The sequence below is a fragment of the Macrosteles quadrilineatus genome, unplaced genomic scaffold (assembly GCF_028750875.1).
Source record: "Macrosteles quadrilineatus isolate MER2022 unplaced genomic scaffold, UCM_ALF_1.0 Scaffold_8__2_contigs__length_117827958, whole genome shotgun sequence".
Classification (NCBI taxonomy): domain Eukaryota; kingdom Metazoa; phylum Arthropoda; class Insecta; order Hemiptera; family Cicadellidae; genus Macrosteles; species Macrosteles quadrilineatus.
The window spans coordinates 29,569,954-29,595,052 of NW_026542601.1; the positions used below are offsets into that span (position 1 = coordinate 29,569,954).

Genomic DNA, 25,099 nt, shown 5'->3' on the forward strand with positions numbered 1-25,099 from the left:
CAGTATTATTTCGAAATTTCCGTTAATAGAATCATTTTCTCTACGTATAAAAAATCATATTGTTTTCTAGAAATAGAATTTTAAAGTATATGAACATATTTTTTACAGAGTAGGAAAATAGCCTAAGACGACATTTCCCACGGAAACACTAAGCCACATAACTACAGTTAGGCCTACGTTTTGGACTTTGGATGTTGGCCAAGTAAATTATAAATCAGACTTTTTTCACCAAAACAAAAATGGTTCAGAAATATGTTTATTGACAATTTACATAGAATGCGCTAAATCAATTACTCCCCGGGTGAAATGTGTCCCGAGACCAATGAAATGCGCGTTTTTCATGGGAAATGCAAAGAGGAAGAAGACTCTGAAGATGAAGCGCTTCTCAAGAAAAAGTCTTCACCGTGGTAAGTAATTCCTCGCACAGATCTGTTAAATTACACTAGACCTTGACTTATATGTCAATAAAATATAGGAAATTATTTCAACTCTCACAATGGCAGTTTTCAAAACATTCCAACATTTTATTAAAACATTGTATAAGATTGTATATCCGTAAATAGTTCTTAAGTATGTGTATCCAACTTATATTTAGTTTTGACTTAGCCAATACAACTTGTATAAATTGTTAATTCTGGCTCAATAAATTATTTGATTTTAGAGTCTACCCAATCTTAAAAGAATATAGGCCTAATTGATAAATTGAAGATATTTGGATATTTAAATGATCATTGATTATTTTTGAGAAATGTTCTAATCTTATTGAAACCTCCAGGTAAACATCTATACGAGAAACGTCTAATAAAATATTCCTAACTTTTAATTTTGTAAAGCTCGGCCCACCATACAAAACTGTAGCAAACTTTGATCATGGTTTACAAGTATATCTAAACGAACACATTTGTTGGTGTTCGGACTATTCACCTACCAAAGTTTGGCCCCTAAATTTATTTCAATTCCCCAACTTTAAAAAAATCACCATTTTAGCAACGCAAACAAATTGTGAACCTTTTATACAAGACAGATCTATAGATGTGATATATTCCCATCTTTTCATTTTACAAAGCTCGATTCTGCAACACAAATCTGTAGCAAAATTTAACCAAGAATATGTAACGCAAAACGTTAGTTGGTGTGGGGACCATTCACATAGTCAAGCTCGGCCCCCTACCCACTATTCTCTCGTCCAAGTCTGTGCTATTTGCGACTCAATTGTCCCTTCCATCTATAAATTCTCACCTCTTGCTAGTGACGTGTTTGTATTTGTAACTGTCATAACAGCTGGGATGGAGTTACAAATTGTTGTTCTGGACTCAAATATTAATAGCCTATTGTCAAGTGTAACATCCAAATCTAGACGTTAATTGTTGAAATGGTTTTCCACACTTTGGCAAAACCAACGTTGTTGTAAATTTAGTTGTATGGTTTATTCTTAAACTCTTACATTATTGCATTATATCTGGACATGTCGAGAGTTTATTTACAATTGTATTTTGAGGAAACTTAATTACTATGATAGGTTTATCTAAATATCGTTAGATTAATAGATTAATGGCAGGAATTTTGTTATATTGATTTAAATTATTTAAAAATAAATTGTTGATGTCGTTTTATTTTATTTCATTTGTTGTTTTTGTACACATCGTATGGTTACTAAAAGTGTCCTGGTAATTGGTCATTATTTTTTTATTATCAAGATCACTTTTTGAAGAAATTGTAATTGCTTTAGAGATATTATTAAAACTAGTGTTTTTTTCCTGATACTATATAATTTGCCCAATTATTGTTGTCACTAAACATGAATGTATTTTTATACAGGCTATACGGGTACAAGGATTAACATCTATACAAATTGAAATAAAATAATTCCAGGAATACGACATATTTTTACCATACGGTATTAGCAAAACTAGATATAAAAAATGTTTGGAGTTGATTAACAAAGGTTAAATTTTAGAAAAAGTTACCTTAACTTAAACATGTTAAAAAAACTAAAGGTGAGAAAAGCGTAACTTTTGTGAGAAAATATTTGGGAGGATATTTTATAAATGTACTGTAAGTTATTTTGGTTAACGAATGGTAAAGTGGGGTGAAAAATTTATTCATCACACCATTGTCTGTTAGACACAAGTTTATTTCCTGACCCAATTCGGTTGTCATTTCACCTTGGAGCTCGTTCCAACGAGTCACTTTATACTTCAAACATCAACCAAAACATATAATAATGTTTTGGTTATCAAACAAAAACTACAAAAACATTTTGAAAATATCTAAGTGAGTCATTTACAACAGCTTAAAATTAGAGTTTTAAGGAAGCTGAAGTTTGAAACTGATCGCAATGGCTTGTTAGAATGTGATGGATCTGCCAAAACAATCATCGATAAGTGTTTATTTGACATCCGACTCCCCAAGATTCATGGCATGTTGGCAAAACGCTAAATTACCCTTCCGTCATATCTCACCTCTTTTAACCTATGTCCGATGTCGTTTACCCTAACAGATTGTGTTTGTCATTCACACCATTTGACAACTTCTTGCTTTTTTCTATTTGAACTTTGCCATGTGACAATTTATTTTGGCTTGTGGAATGTTTGTAAAATTAAGTATGGGTAAGATTTATTTATTTATTTTTAGGAATGGTTGTACAGTAACGAATTACATTATACCAATGGTATTTCGTTACAGTATGATTCGGTGTTTGGATACGGAAATAATGCTTTGGCACTGATTTTCAAAATATCAAAGAAACAAATCTTGAGTTTAAAATCCCACAGCACCGAAAGATTGTTAGCTAATCATATAGCACGAACAGAATTAGGATTCTTGTAAGTTTTTTTGTATTCTATGCTGTAGGATTCGGGATTGTAGGACCATGCCATTATATTGTCTGTGACCAAGACAGATGATGTACCCTAGTAAATGCAAATGCGTGTGGCATTTTACCATGCCTTATAAAATGTTAAGTTTTTTTGCAATATTAAAACTATATACTTCTGACAAACTGCAATGTAAGGCTGGATGGGATCGTGACCAAATTGTGCCATGGTAGGTAACCGTTTCTATCATTGAAGTTGAACTTAATGCATATATATTATACATGTTAGAAATAGTATATTTAAATGGATTCGTCTATAGTATCACCACTTACCATCTTTTATATTACCATCTTGTGTGTCAACAGTATAAGTGTAAATTATGGTCATGTGTTATTGGACGGATTTTTATACTTAAACATATTTTTAAACACAAAGAATTAATTGTTTTCTTATTTTATATGAAAAAAGTGTTTAGTGTGTTAATCCTAAATTTGAACTTAATTCAACTTTTATATTTAGTCAATGACTTTATTTGATTATTTGTATTCATTTACATGTTTATTACTGATTTGTATTATTCCAGTTTAGTCCTAAATCTCTCTGAAACCATATTAACCATCGTCTCATCTATTCTATATATAATTCAGTTTTAAAAATCTTTGTACAACTAAATCTATAGTTCTACTGGACCGATTTTATTAACTAATGGGTCGTTGGAAAGCTTAAGTCGTGTAGATTTGCAAATAATTATGAAAGTTTGTTTTTGTTATGATTTATGGTGAATTTTTAAAAAAAAACATGTTTTCCATAAGAAATACATTGAAAACGGTGTTTTTCACACTTTTATTTGGGTGCGACTTTTTGCGGCCTTTTTTGAGTGTTTCCAAGAAGTGTATGGTATCAATTTGTAGGAAATTTTATTCTCTTTCAGAATATCACCTTCCACTTTAGTCGATTTCCTCACCATTTAAAAGTTATTTGCAAAAAAGCTAAGCAACCTCCGAATTTATAGTAAAGAGAAAATACTGAGTTAGGGATATTTTTGTTAAACTTTGTACAACTAAATCTAGACTTCTACTGGACCGATTTTGTTAATTAATGGGTCATTGGAAAGCCCAACTCATGTAGATTTGCAAATAATTATGAAAGTGTGATTTTATTATATTTTTGTGGTAAAAAAGTAAAAATAACAAAAATACATTAAAAACAGCTTTTTAAAGTTACTGTTTTCAAGTTTATATTTGTAGCCAGCTTTTGGCTGCCTTTATTAAGCATTTACAAGAAATGCATAGTAGTTGTTTGTAGTAAATTTTATTCTCTTTTAGAATATCCCATCCACGTTGGTCGATTTCCCCACCATTTAAAAGTTATTGGCAATAATCTAAGTGATCTCCAAATTTATAGTAGTGAGAAAATACTGAATTAGATATATTTTTGTTAAACTTTGTACAACTAAATCTAGACTTCTACCGGACCGATTTTGTTACTTAATGGGTCGTTGGAAAGCCTAATTTGTGTAGATTTGCAAATAATTATGAAAGTTTGATTTTATTAGATATTTGAGGTGAAAAAATAAAAATAAACAGAACTGCTGGAATACAACTTTAATTGAAGCGAAAAATAAAAATAATAAAATTTAAATTCTTTGAAAATATACGTCAAAATGAATGCCGATGCTTTATGGCAAATCTGTGGTACGTTCATACCTTTAGTTTAAGACCAAAATTATTAAAATCCGTTGGGTAAAAGAGCTAACCCGACTCGGAAAAGAAAAACCAATAATTTTTATAGATGGCAATAATTGGTTTACCAGTATGCATAATATAATTATCTAATGTTATGTGCTTAATCTGTACCATTAATATTAGTGAGTAAAGTGGTGTATGGATTTCATAACCATTATCTTACTAGAGACCGTTGTATTTAACCACAACGGGCACTGTTGCTAGTTAGTTGTATAATTGAATGTGCTCTGCATAGATCCAATTTTCTAACGTCTACCGTGCCAACCTGTATTCATCTTCATCAGGGTCTATTTTGGACCTCGTGGTCGACCAATGAGAGAAAACATTTCTCAGCGATTTGCGGAAATTACAATAATTGCTCGGTCTTTGGCCAAGTCTATGTGTGAGGAGATCAAAGTGTTAGAACTAACTCTAACTTGTTAAGTAACGTAGTGGAATAGACTGACGGGAGTAGAGCAGTTAGACTTTGAGCGATGAGGGGAAAATAGGTTACGACGTTTCGGCCACATCATCATTCCTTCTTTAGGTGCAAGTAAAGTAAAATGGATTTAACTCATTATAGTTTAATGCGATAAGGGTTTCCTCTGTTAATTTTTCCCCCGTCCTACTTAAGATATTTTTGAAATTGAAGTGTCATTTTAAAGCTTATAATCTTGCGGAGGGATGAATGTTTACTAAAAAGGTAATTTCCATTAGGGTTTCTCTCCCCTTAGAGTTTAATATATTTTTAAAGTTCGCTTTCAAAGATTCAGTATTGCTTACCAATTTTCTTAATAAAGGTTTGAATGTGAAATTGAATTTGAACTGCTGATCTTTCAGTTGAATTTCACAGCCAGAGTGTAACAAAGTTAAAACAGTCTAGGTAAATAGATTTATAAATAGGCTACTTATTTGGTAACTGTAACCTGATTGAGGTAGGCAATTCACTCATTATGGCGTGGATATAAAATCAACGAATTTAATGCATTATAAGTTAGTAGTTAATTAACCTATGATAACTGTGTCAAAGAAACATAATTTTTGAAAAGTAAATAAAAAGGGTATTGCGTTATTCGTTTTGCCTCGGAAGCAAATTCCGAGACCTATTAAGATGCACAATACATTGTTTGTGATAACATGCTTTCATAGCAGGTAAATCGTATACATAGAAGTTGTATTGTACCTATAAGTATTTGTAATATAATTTCTGCCAATGGATTCACGCACGGGTATTTAGTTTCGGTTAAAACAATATCTGTGTATGAAAAGTACACTATATATATTAATCCAACCAGTTCCCTTATAGTGAAAACTTATTTTAAAGAAATACTAAACCATAGTTCAATATACTACTTTCATACTACGGGATATGTAGCTAAATAGTTTCAAAACAATGGTTTCAATGATTCTTTTTATTAAGTACTCTAACGCTTTCGTCACAAATTAAACACTTAAAAAGTGTGTACTCACCCAAAATATTAAGACCAGGTAGTTATAGAAGGTACTTGTAAAACGTCAAAACTGAAATAGTAGTTTTTCGCTGGTAAATTCAAACTATAATATTTTATAATTGTATAAAATAACTAGGAAAGTTAAAACATCTTAGAAAAAAAATACCGGATTACAAAATAAACCACACACGTTTACTAATGATTGTCGATTCATAAAATATATTAAATTAAAGAATGCTCATGGTCTATACACAATTTCTACATAAGAATCGTGAGCATAATAAAGTGTGCTCATTATTGAATACATATTGAATATAATGCATCACGTTTCTAAGAAAACATTTACAATGTTTTGCTATTTTAAGAGGTTTATTTTTTAGCTGAGCTAGAAAACTTGTTGACATTCTGAACACAATATCCTCTAATGAAGACCTTTGTTTTGAGTAAGAATCGTTAAACATGGTTTCAAAAATAGGTCACTTTTTGTTGGGAAAAACTAAAAAAAAATTAAATCGTGCCACTTAATACAACCGTTTCACAAAACTAATAATAATAAATTGAGATCAAAGACAACATAGAATTGTATCAATGCAATCGATTCTAAGGCTTTTTAAATATCTTCACGATTTTGTTATTATGCCTACTCTTGGACAATTGTGTTCAGTTTTGTTATACTTGTGTAAATCGATTAACCCACATAGTTTATCGTATTGTTTCATTTAAATGAGAACTAATATTTCACATGTTTGCTCTAAATTTTTAATTTGACAAAAAAGAGTGTAGTTTATTTATGTTTTGTTGTGCTAGACATTAATTCAGTATATATACATTGTGTTCTATAAATATATTACAAAAATACAGTACAAGTTTTAAATGTCGTAGGCTAATATTTGGCTTACCAGGGATTAAAATCAAAGTAACTATATTGATTTTTACTATTACAAAAGATAAACACTTTCACTGGATAGAAGTATAAATAAATGAAGTATAAATAAGCAAATAATGTCCATGTAAAGCTGTTGCTAGTTTTATAATAAAAATATAAGTAGTTGGATTGAACCACAAGCAGAGTGCACTGGTCACAGTTACCGATTTCTGTAAAATACGCTAACTTTTTGACACCACACAACTGAAAGGAAAACGTATAGTAAACTATAACACCTTTTGTGTCATGTCCAGCTTATTTGATATAAATTATTAATGGGTAAAACTGGATTTTGACAGTGGCGTATTCGAGTAGCTCGATCGACTATTTGAACAACACATCGTCTTACTAATCTGTTAAGATGTCATGTCTACTTCAGTTTTAAAGGTGATAATCAAACATAAAGGGATAAAATTTCAAATGTGAAACTATTATTTATAACGTTTTCTAAAAAGTAACAGTTGTAACCGTGATTTCAGGTACCGACAGACCAGGTTCAGCTCCAGAAGGGTCCGTAGACGAGTGGTGTTCAAACATGGCGACTGCAACGTGGTTCAGGGGAAGGTTGCGAAACGAAGAAGAAGGTATCTACAGGTACTTCTACTATAGCTTATGATCCCAAAGTAACGGTTGTAACTAGTAACAGTTGCATGTATTAGCAGTTGTAAAACGGCTTTAATTACGAGGTAAAGACGATCATATCTATAAGTAATTATACTACAGCTTATAGCCAAAGTATCGGTTGTAACTAGCAATAATATTTTCACACAATGAAAGTTAAAGCGTGTAAGCTTACATATATCTAATACGAATGAATAATTTACAAGTAGCCTACTTCTGCTATAGCTTCCAATTACAGTTGCAAGTAAAAATCCTAAAAGGTTTTTAAATCGTCTAAGTTTGTTGTACGAATGTATTTACAAGTGCTTTTACCATAACTGATGGTACCAAAGGAACGGTTGTAGCTAATAACAGTCCCTCTTGGAGTAGCAGTTGTAAACGTGTCATAAGATAGCAAAGCAAATGCGAATTTATTTACAAGTTCTCCACGATAGCATATATATCCTAAAGCAACGGTTGTAAACTACAACAATATGGTAACAGTTGCAAGCCTAGGCGGTAACAAAGTAAGGAGGAAGGTAACTTCAGGTACACAGTTGCAATTGTATTTAATCGTTAATTTATTTGTTTATTTTTTCGTCGTCAATAAAACGTTCAAACCATTATGAAAATAGAACGTTAATTTCATAACCTTCTAGTGTTTTAGTAAAAATTTTCCCTAAAATAAAATGGAACGTTTAGTTTACAACAACGCACCTATGTGTTAATGAGGATAAACACCAAAACGAGCTACCGATTTTGCCATATCATAACAAATCTTTGCCGTTTCCAAATTTTTCGTCATTGTTCTTCTTTGTCTCATATTTTTGTCTCATATTATTTGTCGTCGATTCTTACATTCTTTGTATTTGCTGAAAAAATACACAGTCCTTCAATTATAATTAATCAAAATGTACGTGATCATGAAGTTGCAAAAGATCTATGATAACTTTGAAAATAATTCCTCTGTATTAACTTTATCAGCCAAGTTTAACAATGAAGTTCGATACAAAATGAGAGCTTAATATAGTCGGATTAATTCCGCAACAATTGCGTCAGATACGAGGACTGAGCAGGGTCGTTGCTCTCAAATATATTGTCTTCAACTTGGCAGTGAAATATTTAGTTTTTTGTTTTGCATAAAGAACTCGAAATGTAAGTTCATCCCTCCCAAAACTTTGGTTATTACTTAAGTGATTTTAGCGGAACTTGGAAAAAGTTACGAGCATCATGGGTGAAAGAAACTGTTTGCAGAAGTTAATCACGGGAAATTTTTTATTATTAATTTGCTGAAACACTTTTAAAATAATGAGGAATTAAAAATAGTACTTCTTGCCCTTCTTTGGTTTATGGTGTAGATTTTTCATATGACTTTTTTTTTAAGTTTTATTGAAAGTTATTTAATTGTGTTTCGCTAAATTTGTTATTGAAAACTATCACCTGTCTGTAACGAAGACTACATCCAAGCATTATAATTTGTTTTTTAATAAACGTCAGTAAACATTTTATAATTGTTTTCTCTATAAAAATATAATGTTACTACAATCATTGTAAGTTTTGTTTTTAATTTTATAATTAAAATATTCTACGCATGTTATGTAAAGGAATCTCTTAACACCTACAGTTAAAGGTATGTAAAGTATCTTACAATAATATATTGAAAAATACAAAAGTATATCAAAAAAATGTTTTGCAGCTCATAGAAACTAACTGAGTTTTATAAAGATTACATTAAAATAATATACAGTAAAAATAAACCTTCTTAAAGGTCATAATAACCTACAAATACAATTACATTTTTTAGAAATTATTTACTTGTTCTACAATTCACAAAAATATTACGAAATAACATATAGGTCATACAAACTATATATATATATATATATATATATATATATATATATATATATATATATATACACATATTATAATATAGCTAACAGGTTACAAAATTAAAAATACTGATTTGAGGTTTTGACTAAAATAAAATATGAGAAATCTCAAGGTCTAAGATAAGTTTTTTTGTAAGCCAAGATGGATGTAAATTTACTCTCAATTCATTATAAACAGACTCTTAAATAAAATAAAATTTAATAACACTAATTCAGTTCATCTAAAACGTGAAAAAGTCTTCCCTCGAAAAAAATCTCCTTTTCCATAGTTCAAATTAGTTTTAAATGCATTTAATCTCTTGAATGTTGCAGATATTAAATGTTTCATAAGTACACAGAGTGACCACACTGTATGGAGATACAATATTGATCTGTATTGCCTGTATTGACCCGGTGTCAATTAAATTTCCAGTTATTATTTTCTTGAAGCTATACTAAATAATTATATTTTAATATACAAATTTTAGTTAACTTTTAATACCTGTGTAGTTTCGGATACTGTCCCCCATTACTATAGAATATTGCACCAATGCATTTGAAAAATTGTGCTTTATTGTAACAGCAAAGCGGGATTTTCCTGCTTCAAATCACATCAGGTGAATCCTCTGAAGGGCAGCAGCAAACATAATCAATATTGATGTTATTGGGCGAATTTTATACACCCGAATCCCGAAAAACTTTCCTTGATGACCTTTTACTTGTTGTTTGCCGATTTTATACACCCACTATTAAACAGAACACTTCTTAAAAATAAAGAGGCAAATATTTAAATTATAATATAAGTATGCGTATGGATAGTATGGACCTTTTAAGTTATTAATGAAGAAGCACAAACAAGATGATGGTTGAAACAAAAACTTTTAAACTGGAGCAAACAGGCCGAACTAATTTGTAACATCGTCCCCAACAAGTTCATTGACCCTTGTATGTCGTCTTCTGTTGTGGATTTTAACAATGAAGAGTATAAAAAAAATGTTTAGGACTTAAAAGTTATAATTAAAATTCAAAATTATCATTAATTAGACACGTAAATGAAAACATCACAATTACTTCTATTGTTTGGATTGAGAAAAATTGGTTTTGATTTTGTGTTTGTGTTTTTTGTTAAATTGTACACACAGTTTTGACCAAATTGTACATATTTTAAATCTACATATTATCAATTACAATTTCATTTATATATTGCACGTGGATCTTGTATACGAGCACTGTTAAAAAAACCTTGTAAAACCTTGTATGTTGAGTCTGTGTTGGGTGTGCCTTGATTAATTCTGTGTCAATTGAATGCTTCTCCTTTTTTTACAGTGTGCATACAGCTATTTGGTTTTTTACAGAGGTTAAACCAAAAAGTATAACAGTCTACTTAGTATTTGGTGTGGTGAAAGTAAATTATATTATTATTAAGAAGTGCATCTTAATCTAGCGATTTTTTGTTCAAATCAAATATAAAATAGCATACGATTGTTTAACGTACTTTAACAAAGTACTTAACTTTACTTCATACGGCTATTTGTTTTTTTTACAAATAACCTATTACGCTATTCGGTACTTAATATCCTAATATCGTTTTTCAAGAAAATTTTTATCGCCACGGTGTCTTCGTCTTCAATTTACATTGCGTTTTCTTTTGCAATTATCTCCAAATCTTTCTTTTCACTTCCAGGACATCTTCACCACCCTGGTTGACGCCCAGTGGCGTTGGACCCTCCTCGTCTTCGCCTGCAGCTTCCTCCTGTCATGGCTGGGGTTCGCCATAGTCTGGTGGACAATCGTGTTTCTCCACCGTGACGTCATAGGAGCCCCAGATGACCCGGGTGACCCGAGTGACCCCTACAACGTCAACACGACCACGCCGCTGGTGACGTCAGCAGTACAACACTGCGTCACGGGGGTACACAGCTTCACCAGCGCTTTCCTCTTCAGCGTGGAGACGCAGCATACGATAGGTGTGTGCATAGTCACATAGAATTAAATTTAGACCAACAGCAGTGCTGTGGTTGCGGTTGGCATATGTTCTGGCGTCTACCGCTAGGAGTGCCGTGGAGTTGGGTAGCGAGCGCGCCTCAACTACACGACACTCCTAGCGGTGGACGCCAGAACATATGCTAACCACAGCACTGCTGTCAGTCTATATTTAATTCTATTTGTCTATGGTGTGTGGTTTTTAGGAAGATGATTTTTTTACTTATTGTAACAAACTGATTCAGTACAATTTATAGACACTACAGTGGAACTTCAATAAGAAACCCACGATAGCAAAAGGCCTTTTATAATGCCATTTTTAAATGACCTTGTTTTTTCTACCCTTAATTACCACATGTTATTGCAAGTAGAACATTATTTTGCTACTGCAAATCACGATAAGGAGTCAACCTTGACAACGAGTGATATTTTTTAACATCTCCACGAGAGACTTATTATTAAGGTTCTACTGTATCTTCACTGTTACATTACAGAATACTCTAGTTACAATCTTAATTGTTGTATTGCCATTGTATAGAGCATTGAATAGAACGTCCTTTAACTTTTTTTATAAAAAGTTATATATATCAAACAAATATCCTTTCTTCTATTTAGCAATCTTCTTCTTCTCATTATTTCTGAAAACCTGCAGCCCTTTTGCTGCAACAAAAGAATTCATCCCCTAAACACGTTTTTTCTACATTTTCACTTCAAGATCTCCCTTATTTGTACACCTTTTCAGGATTCAGGGTGTTTCATAAACATTCTTTTCCACCACCATGCTGCGTCTCTTCCAATTTCATCCTTTCTGAAACTGTATTTTCTTGGGAATCGAAAAAAACCTCCTTAGTTCAACCCTTCGATAAACCTTCTTTAAACTTTCTCTTACCAAAATCACCACTTCCATCTCAACCTTGTTAATTTACAGGGTACGGCTCCCGGGTCACCCAAGAGGACTGCATCTCCGCCATCTTCGTCATGTGTCTGCAGAGCATCACGGGAGTGATGATCCAAGCGTTCATGGTGGGTGTGGTGTTCGCCAAGCTGTCTCGCCCCAAGAAACGCACCCAGACCTTGCTGTTCAGCAGACACGCCGTCATCTGTCAAAGAGACGGGGAGCTCTGTCTCATGTTCCGGGTGGGAGATATGAGGAAGAGTCACATCATCGAGGCCCATGTCAGGGCACAGCTGATCAGGAGAAAGGTGACGATTTGTTCTATTGAAATCATCTCTACCTTTATATTTCCTTTAGATTGTAACGGTTCAAATGTGTAGGGGGTAAAATAACGGCTAAACCACGAACTTTAAACAGCTAAACATAAGCTGTTGAGTAAGCCTAGTCGCGACACTAAACTGACATCGTACCTAACCTCAAATACCAAGACCGCAGACGACGTTGGTGTCAGTTTGGTTGTTTGGGTTGTTCGACTGCGTCTGAGGGCGGGCTACGGGAGAGAATAATGAGCAGCTGATCCACCTTGTGAGCGAGGCAGCTATAAAGCCTGTTAGAGCTGCCATGCGCCTGCCTTCGCTGCCAGTTTTTTTTTTGTTTCGGTAACTCGTTGACCAATCAGGAATCGTTTTAACTTTCGTCTCGATTCTGAGACGAAGGTGAAGTAAGAAGAAGTTTTGTGAAGTTTTGGTCATTCGTAATCCCGGCTTTTCGTAAGTTTGTTTCGTTTTTGGTTCGCTCTCGAAAATTCGTGCAAGTTTAAGTTCGTATCGCAAGCTCTGAAAGCTTAAGTTCGTACGTATTGTTTCGTAGTGAATATTTTGATATAATTTCGTCATCGGGTAAGTTTTGTAACTAACTTACAGATTATTGTATATTATTTGACCAGTTTTCGTGTACTTAACTTGGTTGAACTTGAAGGCTAGGCCTGATTCGCAGACCTAGTCATACGCCTTAACCAACAATTTGAGTAAAGTACTGCAGTTGGTGAAATATATTTTCAATTACGTTTCATAATCCGTCTTGGGACTTTCTTTTTTAATTCTGAAAACCCCTTTTTTAAAGTTCCCCAGACGTACCAAAGTCTGTTCCAGCAGACAGGTTTCTGCTGGACAAGTTCTGTCGAAGTTGGTCTAAGTTGAACACGTGAGGAAGTTAAAGTTTTAGTTTTTCGTTTTTGGCTCAAGGAGCAGTTTCACCTTTTTAGTTTCGTTTTTTTTTTGTTCGTTCCTCACCTGGATCACTTAGGCTAACTTGTTTTCTTATCATTTTAGTAAATTCAGACTCTGTGGGAGTTAGGCTAGGTTAGGCCTATCTTGTACTAACCTTGTTTGTTTCAGGGTGACGACGTAACTCCGTAGGTAAGCGGAGTGCCTACTTAGCTTACTTGTTGATTTGTTAAGTTAGCTAGTAGTGTGTCATTTAGATATTTGCCCACAGAGTCAAGTCAAAATTATTTATTTCCCCACAAGCCCTAGGCTAGAGTGGTGATTTCGAGTAGGGTGTTTAGTAACCCGCAACGTTCGTCTCGAGCTCTGACAACCAGGGCTATCAAAGTTAGGCTATCCGAATCACTATCGACTCCTGGGAAACTCCCCGCGACCAGACTAGGGCGAATCCTGGGATCTCGTTTTCTTACCGGTGGCGTAATTTACCTCTTGTCGTCCGCCAGGAAAATTACGTCACATAAATGGCGCCCGAACAGGGACCAGTGATTGGATAGTCTGATAGTACTTGGTGAGCTCAAGCTAAGATCGCTGTAGCAGCTGACGTCGAGTTGTAAGATTTTAGCCTACGTTAACCGCTCTAGCCTTTCAAGTATTCGCCTAGGCCTACTGTTATTTTTTATTCTACGTTAACGTTCTAGCCTAGCATTTCTAGTTAATTAGGTAGCTTAGGCCTAAATATTTTCTAGTTTCGTCACTGTAGCCTATTGCTAGCCTAGGCCTATTGGTGTTTAGCGTTTAATATTTTAGCCTATTTGTGTGATAGCCTATTTATTTCAGGTAAAACGTTTACTTTACAGTAGCCTATTGCATTTTAGCCTTTTTATTATTGGATTTTGGAGCAGTTTGGACTTGGTCCTATTTTAACAAATTTTCTGGGTTTTGAGTACCTGGTTGGGACTTAGGCTGAAAAAAAAAAAAAAAATTTTTTTTTTAAGTTGTCTCGTTTGGACTTAGATAGTTCTGTTCAACGTTAGGCTTGAATTTAGATAGGTTTATTGTGGATTTTTCATAATTGTTAATCAATTTCAGCCTTTTAAATTATTGTTGCAATTTGTTTGTTTTGTTGTGCACTAATACTTTGCAGCTATGCCTAACTCGCTCCCTGAAGTTTGTACGACGCCAGGAGTTCTAACCACGGCTGGTGCCGTGGTGACTACGTCATCGGTTATCCCCACCTGCTCTTGCGCATCGACGGTTACCACCACATCGACGGTGTACACACGACCGATGACCTCGACCGGCTACTCCGCTCCGCTCGCCCCAACGGAAGATCCTCGCGTTGGATGGATCTACCGGTTGTCTAAACTACAGTTGATTGCTGAGGTGGAGCGACTCGACCTACCCACCCATGGCACGGTAGAGGAACTTCGCAGGCGCCTTTGCCTATACTGGCGGATCAACGCTGGTGATAAGACCCCCGCAACCTCCCAGGAGGAGGTGCCTATGACTGGCCAGGTGTTAGATAACCAGGCCCGAACTTCGATGCATGATTCTACTCCACGCCCATCGCCTTTTGACTACCGAACGGGGTCCATTCATCATCCTACTGCGTGGAGGCCACCCGGTACCTATGGACTCGTAGGCCTACCCAGGGCTACGTTCCAGCGTCAGAGCCCACCTGCTGCGGTCACCTCGGCACCGCACGAACTGTCCTTCGCCGGACAAGAGGACGTTACTGATGCCCAGCATACCTTCGACTCGGCTCAAGGGTCTCTGCCTCGGGAATACCCCTTCGAGGACCCAATACATCGAAGTTTGGACCGCATACGCCAAATGCTAGGCCTACCGCCCAATGCCGACCTGCGCAGCATGGAGCAAACGTTAGCCGAGGTGTTGAACCTCGAACAGCGGGGCTCACGACGTGATGAGGACTACGCTGAGCTTCCAGTACACGAGATCGACCAGCTAACCTCCCGATACCCAGTCCCGTCTCGAACAAGGGATGAATACGGAGGTGTCCGGTCGTCGTATGTCCTACGGAGTGATGACCGACCTGACGATGTTGCTAAAACGTCGTCCGCCCTCTGCGACAAGGTCCGGAAGTGGAACTTGCGCTTCGACGGTAGACGAGATGCAGTTTCGTTCCTGGAGCGTCTAGAGGAGCTGCGGGAGGCCTACTCCCTGTCGCCAGAAGACGTTTTACGGGCGTTGCCTTCACTTCTACATGGCCAAGCTCTCCTCTGGTACAGGAACAACAAAATGATGTGGCGTTCCTTCCACGATTTTAGGCGGGCATTCGAGGTCCAGTTCTTCCCTGCCGGCTATCATCGACACTTGGATGACGAAATACGGAAGCGCACTCAGGGTGAAACAGAGTCGTTTAAAGATTTTGTTATTGCTCTGACAACCCTGATCCGACGGAGCGGCACGTTCTCTAACCAGGAAACCATCGACCTGGTGTACTTGAACATGAGGCCGGAATACAAGTTCATGATACGACGTCATGACTTTGTCACGCTACCCGACCTCATCGAGCGAGCCGACGAATACGAGGAGCTGCTACGGGAGCGCAAGCTGTTCCGCCCTCCCCCTCCAGTCGCTCAAGCATTGGTACCTGAGACTGCCTACACGCCCAGGCGTCGAACGGACCGTTTTGTCGATGTTGCGGTGATGGACTATTCTGAGCCCGACCGTAAACCGCAACCTACCTCGCCAAAGACCGGCCGCACTGGTGATAACCCTGCGAGGATCGGGGGTAACCAGCCAAAGCATACGACCGCCAGCGTTCCTAACAATAGAAACTGGGGCCTACCGTCTACGAGCCCACCTCGATCACCGAGTAACCGCAACCCTCCGATCTGCTGGAATTGTGATGCACGCGGACATGTCTTCCGGGATTGTACTCAGCCGAAGGTGTTGCGGTGTTACTACTGCAAACAAGTAGGAGTGGCCACTACGAGCTGCGGTTGTCGCGCGGGAAACGCCAGACGGACTCAGGCCGCCGGAGGTCGCCTGAGCCCACGTCCCGTGGCTGCACTACCTCCGAAGAATGGAGCTCATGGCTCCAGTACATAACGGCCTTCACTGAATCGGGTTCAGGCATCGTGAGGTCACTTGAGCCCGCAGCGCAGCCATCTATGACCTCTACCGAGCTCAATTACGTGAGCACCTCGTACGTGTCGGCTGGAAAATCGTCTGAGCCGACAGACATCCGACCTTTTGTCGACGTCACGCTCCTTGGAAAGGGATTTCACGCTCTGTTGGATACCGGAGCAGTTGTAAACCTCGTCGGGGATGAGGTTGTTCGTCACTTCGACGAGTGTGGGGTAAAACCTGAGATATCTTCGGCGGACCTGAGGATGGCTGATGGTACACGTTGTCGGATTGAGACGAAGTACCACATCCCGGCCCAGATCTTAGGTGAAAACCTCATACTCGGAGCCTATTTTGTGCCTGGGCTCACCACGGACGTCGTATTGGGTATGAGGTGTATTCGAAACCTTAACCTCATACGAATAAACGTCAACCACGATGGCACTTTCGACACGACCACGACACTTCCTTGTGCGACGGGCACACTGGAACCGCTGACGTCTAAGGAAGAACAACATCTCAAGAATTTTCTCGAGAAAGAACTTCCTCTCTTCGATGCTGTTGTGGGACCTACGGCGTTGACTGAGCATGTCATTCGGCTCAAACCAAACGCAGTCCCGATCAAACAGCGCCACTACCCTCGTAACCCTGCAATGCAAGCGGTCATCAACGATGAAGTAGCTGCCATGTTGAAGGATGACGTAATCGAACCATCCGAGAGTCCATGGAGCTCTCCGATCGTGTTGATCCGGAAGTCGACTGGGAAATACCGCTTTTGCATCGACATGCGCAGGGTGAACGACTCCTCGATCAAGGACGCCTATCCTCTGCCTAGGATTAACGCCATCCTTGAGAAGCTCAGGCAGGCCAAGTTTATCAGTACCTTGGACCTGAAGCAAGGCTACTGGCAAGTGCCATTGGCCGTCGACAGTCGCCCCGTGACCGCCTTCACTGTGCCAGGCCTAGGCCTTTTTCAGTTCAAGGTCATGCCGTTTGGCCTACACTCGGCCGGTGCCACCTTCCAGCGCCTTCTGGATAGAGTCATCGGGCCTGAGCTGGAGCCGAAGGTCTTCGCGTACCTTGATGACCTTGTGGTGGTGTCGACGTCTTTCGAGGAGCATCTAGAACTTCTGGGGGTTGTATTTCGCCGCCTACGCGAGGCGGGCCTTCGTTTAAACCCCGAGAAGTGTCACTTCGCCCGTAGGGAGCTGAAGTATCTGGGACACATCGTGAGCCAAGATGGAATCGCCACGGATCCTGAGAAGGTCCGCGCCATTCAGGATTTCCCCGCACCCACGAACGTCAAGGGACTTCGCAGTTTCCTAGGCCTTGCGTCGTGGTATCGGCGATTCGTCGAGAAGTTCGCTTCGGTAACCATACCACTTCGAGGTTTGCTGAAGAAGAACGCCAAGTGGCTCTGGGGACCCGAACAAACTAAGGCATTCGAAGCTCTGAAGCACGCCTTGGTGACGGCCCCAATTCTCGCCTGTCCCGACTTCAGCCAACCCTTCGTGCTCCAGGTCGACGCCTCGAATTATGGCCTGGGAGCAGCGTTAACTCAGAGTGTAAACGACCGAGAAGTGGTCGTTGCGTATGCCAGTAGGCTACTCTCTGAGGCCGAACAGAACTACACAACTACCGAGAAGGAGTGTCTCGCTCTCGTGTGGGCTGTTCGGAAATTCAAGGCTTATCTCGAAGGCTACCACTTCATTGCGATAACCGACCATGTCGCCCTAAAATGGCTGCTTAAGCTCAGTGAGCCTAGTGGGCGCCTGGCTCGGTGGGTTATGGAGTTGCAGCAATTCGACTTCGAGATAAGGTACCGCAAGGGGACAGCGAACAGAGTGGCCGACGCCCTGTCTCGTCAGCCGGTCCCTGAAGTGCCCTTCTCGTCTGGTGAACCCGATCAACCTACGTTTGAGGTCGGAGTTTTAACCAGACGCGGCGCTAGGAAACAGTTGCGGTTACGACGCCTAACCGATGCTGAAGGTGACGAACCTTCACTCGGTGACGATCCGGCGGGTGACGTTATCGATCACGAAGCTCCTGGTCCGACGCAGCAGGAGACTGACGACCCATCTTCCGACGTGGACAACGATGGTAACCCGCCGGGCAGCCACGGTGCTTGGTATGACCGCCTTCGCAATCGGGTCAGCAAACACCCTGGGCGATACTCGAGATACCAGCTTCGCGACGGTAAGCTGTATCGTGCTGTCTCGAGGAAGGATCGACCTACGACATGGAGGGTGTGTGTGCCAAGCGACCAAGTATCCGTGGTGCTGCACGAAAACCACGACACGGCTACGGCAGGACATCTTGGGGTGAAGAAAACGTTAGCCCGAGTTGGTGGGGAGTACTTTTGGCCTAACTGGCGTCGTGAGGTGAAGGCCTATGTACGGTCTTGCGCCCAATGCCAGGCCTATAAAGTACCCCAAACGAAACCAGCTGGGAAAATGTACTTCCGACAACCCCAAGGACCGTGGTACGCAGTGTCTGCTGACCTGGTAGGCCCATTGCCTAGATCACAGCGGGGTCAGCGATTTCTGCTCGTGGTGCAGGACACCTTCAGCAAATGGACGGAACTCGCCTCCATTGCGTCTGCAACCGCAAAGAATGTGGTGACGAAGCTGAAGGCTATCCTTCTTCGACATGGAGCTCCGGATGTGTTGATTACGGACAACGGCACGCAGTTCGTCGGTAAACTGGTTCGAGAGTTAGCTGCTGAGTGGGGCATCACGCTACAGACGACGGCCCCCTACAGCCCACAGTCAAACCCAGTCGAGAGGCAGAACCGGGTGGTGAAGACTATGATTGCGCAGTTCGTGAAAGGCAACCATAGGTCTTGGGACAACCACCTGGTGGAGTTTCAGTACGCCCTCAACACAGCTGTCCACGACTCTACTGGATTCACTCCTGCGATGCTGTGTTTCGGACGCGAATTGAAGCCTCCCTGTGCCGTCCGTGGCCTTTCGTTTGAGGTGTCTGAAACACCCCAAGGTCCCTCGTTAAGTGAGGCCCATCGCAAACGACTAGATGAGTTTCAGCGTCTGATCACGCAGACACACAAGAACCTCAAGGCTGCCTACGAGAGGCAATCGACCTACTATAACCTCCGTCGTAGGGAGGTGACTCACGAAGTTGGCGCGCAGGTGATGAGAAGACTTCACATCCTGTCTTCCGCTGCGGACGCCATCGTAGGGAAATTAGCACCAAAATATCATGGCCCCTGCATTGTGGTCGGTCGTCGAGGTGCTAATCTCTTCGAGGTACGAGATGAGGATTCTGCTGCGGTGCACGTCGTGCACGTGAAAGACTTAAAACCTTTCTGTGCACGTGACTAATATGCAAGGATCCCGCAACCCCAGCAACGTATTGCGATCCGTTTGTTCGTCAGTCCTTTCAGCCACGTCAAGCTGCCGACAAGCAGCCATAGATAACCCTCGTCTGGGGGGTGACGTATCATCGTGAGAAGCTCTTCGCCGCACGTCCGAGACCCCGAGCCTGCCGTACTACCCTACCTTCGTAAACCCCACGCCTACTCTTCACCTTTGGTTACTTTTCGCCCCGATTCGTTTTCGCCTAGACCTCTGAGGCAACTCGGCCTCAGACGGTCTACATCATTTGTAACTTCGTCCATTTTTCGTCGTCAACACCCTGGAGCAGTCGGACCAACGGGGTCCGGCATCGGCTTCTGTTAACTTTTCCTGCCCACGATCCTACTGATGCGTCATCTGCAGGAAAGTTCAACAGCTTTTTTTCTTTTTCTCGCTTTTCTTTTTTTTCGTTCCGAAGTGTGGAGGGGGTGTAACGGTTCAAATGTGTAGGGGGTAAAATAACGGCTAAACCACGAACTTTAAACAGCTAAACATAAGCTGTTGAGTAAGCCTAGTCGCGACACTAAACTGACATCGTACCTAACCTCAAATACCAAGACCGCAGACGACGTTGGTGTCAGTTTGGTTGTTTGGGTTGTTCGACTGCGTCTGAGGGCGGGCTACGGGAGAGAATAATGAGCAGCTGATCCACCTTGTGAGCGAGGCAGCTATAAAGCCTGTTAGAGCTGCCATGCGCCTGCCTTCGCTGCCAGTTTTTTTTTTGTTTCGGTAACTCGTTGACCAATCAGGAATCGTTTTAACTTTCGTCTCGATTCTGAGACGAAGGTGAAGTAAGAAGAAGTTTTGTGAAGTTTTGGTCATTCGTAATCCCGGCTTTTCGTAAGTTTGTTTCGTTTTTGGTTCGCTCTCGAAAATTCGTGCAAGTTTAAGTTCGTATCGCAAGCTCTGAAAGCTTAAGTTCGTACGTATTGTTTCGTAGTGAATATTTTGATATAATTTCGTCATCGGGTAAGTTTTGTAACTAACTTACAGATTATTGTATATTATTTGACCAGTTTTCGTGTACTTAACTTGGTTGAACTTGAAGGCTAGGCCTGATTCGCAGACCTAGTCATACGCCTTAACCAACAATTTGAGTAAAGTACTGCAGTTGGTGAAATATATTTTCAATTACGTTTCATAATCCGTCTTGGGACTTTCTTTTTTAATTCTGAAAACCCCTTTTTTAAAGTTCCCCAGACGTACCAAAGTCTGTTCCAGCAGACAGGTTTCTGCTGGACAAGTTCTGTCGAAGTTGGTCTAAGTTGAACACGTGAGGAAGTTAAAGTTTTAGTTTTTCGTTTTTGGCTCAAGGAGCAGTTTCACCTTTTTAGTTTCGTTTTTTTTTTGTTCGTTCCTCACCTGGATCACTTAGGCTAACTTGTTTTCTTATCATTTTAGTAAATTCAGACTCTGTGGGAGTTAGGCTAGGTTAGGCCTATCTTGTACTAACCTTGTTTGTTTCAGGGTGACGACGTAACTCCGTAGGTAAGCGGAGTGCCTACTTAGCTTACTTGTTGATTTGTTAAGTTAGCTAGTAGTGTGTCATTTAGATATTTGCCCACAGAGTCAAGTCAAAATTATTTATTTCCCCACAAGCCCTAGGCTAGAGTGGTGATTTCGAGTAGGGTGTTTAGTAACCCGCAACGTTCGTCTCGAGCTCTGACAACCAGGGCTATCAAAGTTAGGCTATCCGAATCACTATCGACTCCTGGGAAACTCCCCGCGACCAGACTAGGGCGAATCCTGGGATCTCGTTTTCTTACCGGTGGCGTAATTTACCTCTTGTCGTCCGCCAGGAAAATTACGTCACAAGATCAAGAATTAAAATTTTAAGACTCTAATAATGTCTTATTTGGGTTTTATTATCATTCATTACGTTTTCTGAAATCCTAGACGATAGTAACGTAGCCAGGATTTCAAAATAGGGGGTCCACCGACCGGGGGTCCGGGTAAAAGGGGGGTCCGGGATAATTTTTAAAAATATAGGCCCTAAAACGGTCTTTTTTAGCTCTCTTGGCATTGAAAATAATCAACCCCAACGTCAATACAGTATAATTATATAATTTTACATTTAATTTAACAAAAAATATTATATTTAAGACCGGAAGGGGGGGGGTCCGGACCCCCAGGACCATACTTTTCAGATACTTCAAGTATCTGAAACAAACAAAGTTTTGTATTATAACTTAATCCTGGATTGTTTTAGTATTGGCAAGCAGAGTTATAGGGGAAATGCATTGATTCAAGATAACTAAAGCATACGGTTTTTGTGCATATAACAAAGCCATACAGCTATATTCTAATTTCCACCCTTCTCTTTCCTTGTCTTGCCAAAACCAACCCTCGTGTGTATTCCTTTTTGACTTAGACTTAATAATACGTGTATGAAACTTAAGCCAATTGAACTTCGAGAGTGTTCTCAACGCTAAAATTGAGAAATTAAAAGGATTTCGTAAAACCACATTGGCTTGTCATAATATTTACAAGAGTTAGTAGGCCTAAGTTGTGGTTTGACGAGAGTACAATATTGTTTTACAGTGTTCAAAGGAAAACTAATCTTTCAAAGTATCATAATCATTGTGTTTAACACAATCGGTTTCTTACAAAATTATTCTACCTATCCAAATATCCATTGAGTTAATATTACTTTTCTACCAGCTTCTATATAGCAGCAACATTGGCCACTTCCTTTACACAAGGCCTCGTAGGTCCGCGTGGCATTTGGCATCTCAGATGCCATTTGGCACTAACGCCGACTCATGGATAGATGCCAGGTGTCGATCGATTTATCAATCGATAAAACACGCAAGATCTTCTATATTGTCCCATCACTGACTCTTGATCCGGGCTTTGGCCAAGATACAAAAAGATTTCCCGGCTATATTGTTGGAATTCGTGCTCTATATTCAGCCGAAAGAATTGTCGGCACTGACATTTGTAAGTTAATCGATCTTGAGTGTAGGACAAGGATTGACTGAGGAATCTAAAAACCAAGGAGTCATAATAGAAAAGAAAAAGCTGTGATTAAAAACAGTCAATGGAACTTTTGCCTGGTAAAATTAGAAAGTAGATTCCTTCAAACCAATAATTTATCTCCAAACCACAGTTGAGTGCTTCTTCAGCCAAACAAAAGTTTTGATAAGAATTTTAGACACCTTTAGAATTCGCTTGTGTTTATTCCTCTTAAAATATTATGATAGAATTTCGTAATCACAAAAAGGCCTAACTCCACTATTCTTGACTTGTTCTACAGGTTACCAAGGAAGGTGAAGTCCTGCCGTTCTGCCAAACGGAACTGAAGGTCGGTGGGGATGGAGAGGAAGATAAAATCTTCTTCATCTGGCCTACCACGATAGTCCACAAGATCACGTCGTCATCGCCTCTGTACGAGCTGTCTGCAGCCGACATGCTCAGGGAGAGGTTCGAGATTGTTGTCATTCTGGAGGGTAAGTATTGTTGAGGATGAAACAGAAAAGAGGAGGGAGAGAAGAAAAAAGTTCCATATTTTTTTAAATCTCATTCGTAGGCTACAATTATTCAAGTTTAAAACAAGTTAATTTCTCATAACATATTCCACATCAAACTACTTCCTTTGTTCCCTAAATATCTCATAACCTTTTCTAAGTCTGATGTGTCGATTTATTATTACTATTGCAAGGTTTAGATCGGACGCAGTCAATGAGCTTGAAATTAAACTGGAGGTAGCTCTGGAAGGGCAACTCTGCTAGAAAATCGAGTAATTTTGTTAGGTTAGTAACAAACTGGGGGAATCAACTCATTTATTCCCTAATATGCTACTGATATACTAGGTACAATCATTGAGTATACACCAACAGTACAATGTACTTTATCCTCATCCCCCAGCACAAATGGCAGCCAACGTCTCGTAGTTCTCCCATTCAGTGGTTACCTCCAGTTGTATCTCTAATTCAGTGGATAGAGATTTCCAATATAAAGAAAATCCTTCTAACATAAAAGGAATATTCAACTTTATGTAAGTTAGTACATCTTAAGTTTAAGGTGTGCATCGTACCATTGGGTCACACAATTATTGCAAAAATAACCATTTGTGACTTAGATTTGAACTGGACCTTTAAGAGTTTAAGACTATGGTCTCACCCCTGGTTTTCACTTATATCATATATCTTTTTATTTGGTGGCATCTGATAGTCCAATAAGATCATCATTAATAGACTCAATGACAAACAGCTTAGAACCAATACCGGTCAGGATGAATCCAGAGTCCTTCACTTTACATACAATCGTTAACATGATCAACCCCCATCTCTTTCACTCACCCCCGCCTTACACTTCTAGGGGTGATAGAGTCAACGGGGATGACGACGCAGGCGAGATCCTCCTACCTCCCCAGTGAGATCCTCTGGGGACATCGCTTCCAGACACTGGTGTCCTTCAAGAAGGAGACGGGTGAGCACGAGGTGGACTATAGTCTGTTCAACGACACTTACGAGGTGGACACACCACTCTGTAGTGCGTCGGAACTGGACAACCTGGCCAGACAGAACAGACCAGGTAGGTTGAGGGATGCCGCGATTGGATACCAACTTCTACACGTTTTAATATACTCTGTATGATGAAACCTTTCTCCTGACCGTCTCCTGGAGACTTTACAGTGTTAAAAGGCCGGGGGACCAGCGCTCAGATACACCGGCATTTTATTACTAAGACACACCATTACTTAAATGAATTTTTCAATAGGCTATTTTTACAGAAAGTTTTAGCCTGATGAAGGTAAGTAAATCGATAATTCTTTATATTATACAGACCTGAAACCAAAATATATGAAATATTGTTAGTTAAGTATATTTTTCAGTTAATAAATTTTTCAAACAATATATTATCCAAGTCATACATAAACAAATCTCATGATTCTGTGCTTATACAAAATAGCAAAATTGCGCATGGGCCTCTCGCGTCGTTTATTGTTAATATATTTTCACACTGCTAATATTTTTATCACTACACATTGTGTAATTTTTACTACCCAGTCTCTGTGATCTTTCATAGCACCAACTCTGTGTTATTTTATTGCTAAGAAATTCCATTGTTTTGCAACTTAGCTTTTGATGTGCGTTGTTTATTGTTCCAACAGTGCGTTACTTCATGGCGTTACTCAT

The 25,099-nt window shown here is 39.4% G+C and overlaps 1 protein-coding gene across 12 annotated transcripts in view; it reads left to right on the plus strand.

The window, feature by feature from the left end:
- The window catches only part of LOC129000828 (G protein-activated inward rectifier potassium channel 3-like), a 92,083-nt gene that overhangs the window by 53,319 nt on the left and 13,665 nt on the right, over positions 1–25,099 (plus strand). For 10 of the 12 annotated variants that reach the window (XM_054427857.1, XM_054427869.1, XM_054427858.1 and 7 more), the window contains 5 exons: positions 7,396–7,510; positions 11,072–11,354; positions 12,299–12,573; positions 23,215–23,407; positions 24,279–24,494. In XM_054427857.1, coding sequence (XP_054283832.1) covers positions 7,396–7,510; positions 11,072–11,354; positions 12,299–12,573; positions 23,215–23,407; positions 24,279–24,494 — 1,082 coding nt within the window. Of the gene's footprint in view, positions 1–108; positions 408–7,395; positions 7,511–11,071; positions 11,355–12,298; positions 12,574–23,214; positions 23,408–24,278; positions 24,495–25,099 lie in introns of all 12 variants that reach the window. The other 2 variants (XM_054427867.1, XM_054427868.1) reach the window with 1 other exon arrangement.